At 61.2% G+C, this 4947-nt stretch overlaps 1 protein-coding gene across 1 annotated transcript; it reads right to left on the bottom strand.

The window, feature by feature from the left end:
• Positions 1 to 1475: 1475 nt before the first annotated feature.
• On the bottom strand, positions 1476 to 2420 carry LOC138568867 (MAGE-like protein 2). Its single transcript, XM_069646649.1, has one exon. It carries the CDS (start codon positions 2418 to 2420, stop codon positions 1476 to 1478), a length of 945 nt encoding a protein of 314 aa, XP_069502750.1.
• Positions 2421 to 4947: the final 2527 nt, after the last annotated feature.

Genomic DNA, 4947 nt, shown 5'->3' with positions numbered 1-4947 from the left:
CAGAGAGCGTCCATTACTGTTATGCAGTACCCATCCCTTCTGAGAGCATTGATTACTCATATGGAGTACCCATTCCATCCAGAGATCACCCATTAATGGTATGGAGTACCCATTCCTTCTAAAGAGGATTGATTACTCATGGAGTAGCCATTCCTTCCATAGAGCATTGATTGCACATATGGAGCACCCATTCCTTCCAGAGAGCATTGATTCTAGAGAGCATTGATCACTCATATTGAGTACTCATTCCATCCAGAGATCATCCATTACTGGTATGGAGTATGCATTCCTTCTAGAGAGCATTGATTACTCATATAGAGTACCCATGCCATCCAGAGAGCATCCGTTACTGTTATGCAAGACACATTCCTTCTGAAAGCATTGATTACTCATATGGAGTATCCATTCCATCCAGAGAGCGTCCATTACTGTTATGCAGTACCCATCCCTTCTGAGAGCATTGATTACTCATATGGAGTACCCATTTCTTCTAGAGAGCATTGACTACTCATATGGAGTACCTATTCCTTATAGAGAGCATTGATTACGCATATGGAGTACCTATTCCTTCTAGAGAGCATTGACTACTCATATGGAGTACCTATTCCTTCTAGAGAGCATTGATTACTCATATGGGATATCCATTAATTCCATGCAGCGAGCACCCAATCCTTATGGACATCACCCATAGGGGGAGGGTCCATCAGATGCCTTGGGATGGTCTTGTAACATCGCTGTAATAAGGAATTTCAATGGATACTTTTTGAATAATGTGCCAGATTCTTGGTAATTTTGCACACATATTTGGCCTGCATAGTGTTATATTTTTATGCAATGAATTGTGGTATTAAACTTGATCTGTGAGCTACGGATAAGGCTGTGCAGAGGAGACACACAGAGGGGAGGTATTCTTCACGACAGGAGATAGAGGAAGGTTTAAATCGGCCACTCTCAGTCACTTGTGCCTGCGCCCACTCGGGATGCGGCAGCTGTCTCATTGGAGGAGGGCCACTCTCAGTCACCGGTGCCTGCGCCCACTCGGGATGCGGCAGCTGTCTCATTGGAGGAGGGCCACTCTCAGTCGCCGATGCCTGCTCTCACTCAGGATGCGGCAGCTGTCTCATTGGAGGAGGGCCACTCTCAGTCACCGGTGCCTGCGCCCACTCGGGATGCGGCAGCTGTCTCATTGGAGGAGGGCCACTCTCACTCACCGGTGCCTGCGCCCACTCGGGATGCGGCAGCTGTCTTAATGGAGGAAGGCCACTCTCAATCGCCGATGCCTGCGTCCACTCGGGATTCGGCAGCTGTCTCATTGGAGGATGGCCACTCTCAGTCACCGATGCCTGCGCCCACTCGGGCTGCGGCAGCTGTCTCAATGGAGGAAGGCCACTCTCAGTAACCGATGCCTGAGCCTAATCGGGATGCGGCAGCTGTCTCACTGGAGGAAGGCCACTCTCAGCCACCGGTGCCTGCGCCTACTCGGGATGCGGCAGCTGTCTCACTGGAGGAAGGCCACTCTCACTCACCGGTGCCTGCGCCCACTCGGGATGCGGCAGCTGTCTCATTGGAGGAGGGCCACTCTCAGTCACCGATGCCTGCGCCCACTCGGTATGCGGCAGCTGTCTCATTGGAGGAGGGCCACTCTCAGTCACCGGTGCCTGCGCCCACTCGGGATGCGGCAGCTGTCTCATTGGAGGAGGGCCACTCTCACTCACCGGTGCCTGCGCCCACTCGGGATGATGCGGCAGCTGTCTCACGCCCACTCGGTCGGGATGCGGCAGCTGTCTCATTGGAGGAGGGCCACTCTCAGTCACCGATGCCTGCGCCCACTCGGGATGCGGCAGCCGTCTCATTGGAGGAGGGCCACTCTCAGTCACCGATGCCTGCGCCCACTCGGGATGCGGCAGCCGTCTCATTGGAGGAGGGCCACTCTCAGTCACCGATGCCTGCGCCCACTCGGGATGCGGCACCTGTCTCATTGGAGGAGGGCCCCTCCCAGTCAGCGATGCCTGCGCCCACTCGGGATGCGGCAGCTGTCTCATTGGAGGAGGGCCACTCTCAGTCACTGATGCCTGCGCCCACTCGGGATGCGGCAGCCGTCTCATTGGAGGAGGGCCACTCTCAGTCACCGATGCCTGCGCCCACTCGGGATGCGGCAGCCGTCTCATTGGAGGAGGGCCACTCTCAGTCACCGATGCCTGCGCCCACTCGGGATGCGGCACCTGTCTCATTGGAGGAGGGCCCCTCCCAGTCAGCGATGCCTGCGCCCACTCGGGATGCGGCAGCTGTCTCATTGGAGGAGGGCCACTCTCAGTCACTGGTGCCTGCGCCCACTCGGGATGCGGCAGCCGTCTCATTGGAGGAGGGCCACTCTCAGTCACCGGTGCCTGCGCCCACTCGGGATGCGGCAGCTGTCTCATTGGAGGAGGGCCACTCTCAGTCACCTGTGCCTGCGCCCACTCGGGATGTGGCAGCTGTCTCTTTGGAGGAGGGCCACTCTCAGTCACTTGTGCTGCGCCCACTCGGGATGCGGCAGCTGTCTCTTTGGAGGAGGGCCACTCTCAGTCACTGATGCCTGCGCCCACTCGGGATGATGCGGCAGCTGTCTCACGCCCACTCGGTCGGGATGCGGCAGCTGTCTCATTGGAGGAGGGCCACTCTCAGTCACCGGTGCCTGCGCCCACTCGGGATGCGGCAGCTGTCTCATTGGAGGAGGGCCACTCCCAGTCACCGGTGCCTGCGCCCACTCGGGATGCGGCAGCTGTCTCATTGGAGGAGGGCCACTCTCAGTCACCGATGCCTGCGCCCACTCGGGATGCGGCAGCCGTCTCATTGGAGGATGGCCACTCTCAGTCACCGATGCCTGCGCCCACTCGGGATGCGGCACCTGTCTCATTGGAGGAGGGCCCCTCCCAGTCACCGATGCCTGCGCCCACTCGGGAGGCGGCAGCTGTCTCATTGGAGGAGGGCCACTCTCAGTCACCGGTGCCTGCGCCCACTTGGGATGCGGCAGCCGTCTCATTGGAGGAGGGCCACTCTCAGTCACCGGTGCCTGCGCCCACTCGGGATACGGCAGCCGTCTCATTGGAGGAGGGCCACTCTCAGTCACCGATGCCTGCGCCCGCGGGATGCGGCAGCCGTCTCATTGGAGGAGGGCCACTCTCAGTCACCGATGCCTGCGCCCGCGGGATGCGGCAGCCGTCTCACTGGAGGAGGGCCCCTCCCAGTCACCGATGCCTGCGCCCACTCGCGATGCGGCAGCCGTCTCACTGGAGGAGGGCCACTCTCAGTCACCGATGCCTGCGCCCACTCGGGATGCGGCAGCCGTCTCACTGGAGGAGGGCCACTCTCAGTCACCAATGCCTGCGCCCACTCGGGATGCGGCAGCCGTCTCATTGGAGGAGGGCCACTCTCAGTCACCGATGCCTGCGCCCACTCGGGATGCAGCAGCCGTCTCATTGGAGGAGGGCCACTCTCAGTTACCGATGCCTGCGCCCGCGGGATGCGGCGTAGGAGGGCCACTCCCAGTCACCGATGCCTGCGCCCACTCGGGATGCGGCAGCCGTCTCATTGGAGGAGGGCCACTCTCAGTCACCGATGCCTGCGCCCACTCGGGATGCGGCAGCCGTCTCATTGGAGGAGGGCCACTCTCAGTCACCGATGCCTGCGCCCACTCGGGATGCGGCAGCTGTCTCATTGGAGGAGGGCCACTCCCAGTCACCGGTGCCTGCGCCCACTCGGGATGCGGCAGCCGTCTCATTGGAGGAGGGCCACTCTCAGTCACCGATGCCTGCGCCCACTCGGGATGCGGCAGCTGTCTCACTGGAGGAGGGCCACTCTCAGTCACTTGTGCTGCGCCCACTCGGGATGCGGCAGCTGTCTCTTTGGAGGAGGGCCACTCTCAGTCACTGATGCCTGCGCCCACTCGGGATGCGGCAGCTGTCTCTTTGGAGGAGGGCCACTCTCAGTCACTTGTGCTGCGCCCACTCGGGATGCGGCAGCTGTCTCTTTGGAGGAGGGCCACTCTCAGTCACTGATGCCTGCGCCCAATCGGGATGATGCGGCAGCTGTCTCACGCCCACTCGGTCGGGATGCGGCAGCTGTCTCATTGGAGGAGGGCCACTCTCAGTCACCGGTGCCTGCGCCCACTCGGGATGCGGCAGCTGTCTCATTGGAGGAGGGCCACTCCCAGTCACCGGTGCCTGTGCCCACTCGGGATGCGGCAGCTGTCTCATTGGAGGAGGGCCACTCTCAGTCACCGATGCCTGCGCCCACTCGGGATGCGGCACCTGTCTCATTGGAGGAGGGCCCCTCCCAGTCACCGATGCCTGCGCCCACTCGGGATGCGGCAGCTGTCTCATTGGAGGAGGGCCACTCTCAGTCACTGATGCCTGCGCCCACTCGGGATGCGGCAGCCGTCTCATTGGAGGAGGGCCACTCTCAGTCACCGATGCCTGCGCCCACTCGGGATGCGGCAGCCGTCTCATTGGAGGAGGGCCACTCTCAGTCACCGATGCCTGCGCCCACTCGGGATGCGGCACCTGTCTCATTGGAGGAGGGCCCCTCCCAGTCAGCGATGCCTGCGCCCACTCGGGATGCGGCAGCTGTCTCATTGGAGGAGGGCCACTCTCAGTCACTGGTGCCTGCGCCCACTCGGGATGCGGCAGCCGTCTCATTGGAGGAGGGCCACTCTCAGTCACCGGTGCCTGAGCCCACTCGGGATGCGGCAGCTGTCTCATTGGAGGAGGGCCACTCTCAGTCACCTGTGCCTGCGCCCACTCGGGATGTGGCAGCTGTCTCTTTGGAGGAGGGCCACTCTCAGTCACTTGTGCTGCGCCCACTCGGGATGCGGCAGCTGTCTCTTTGGAGGAGGGCCACTCTCAGTCACTGATGCCTGCGCCCACTCGGGATGATGCGGCAGCTGTCTCACGCCCACTCGGTCGGGAT

Source organism: Ambystoma mexicanum, chromosome 2q (genome assembly GCF_040938575.1).
Source record: "Ambystoma mexicanum isolate Mex_15411 chromosome 2q, UKY_AmexF1_1, whole genome shotgun sequence".
Taxonomy (NCBI): Eukaryota; Metazoa; Chordata; class Amphibia; order Caudata; family Ambystomatidae; genus Ambystoma; species Ambystoma mexicanum.
The sequence above is the reverse complement of the archived record's forward strand: the minus strand, read 5'-3'. Positions and strand labels throughout refer to the sequence as shown.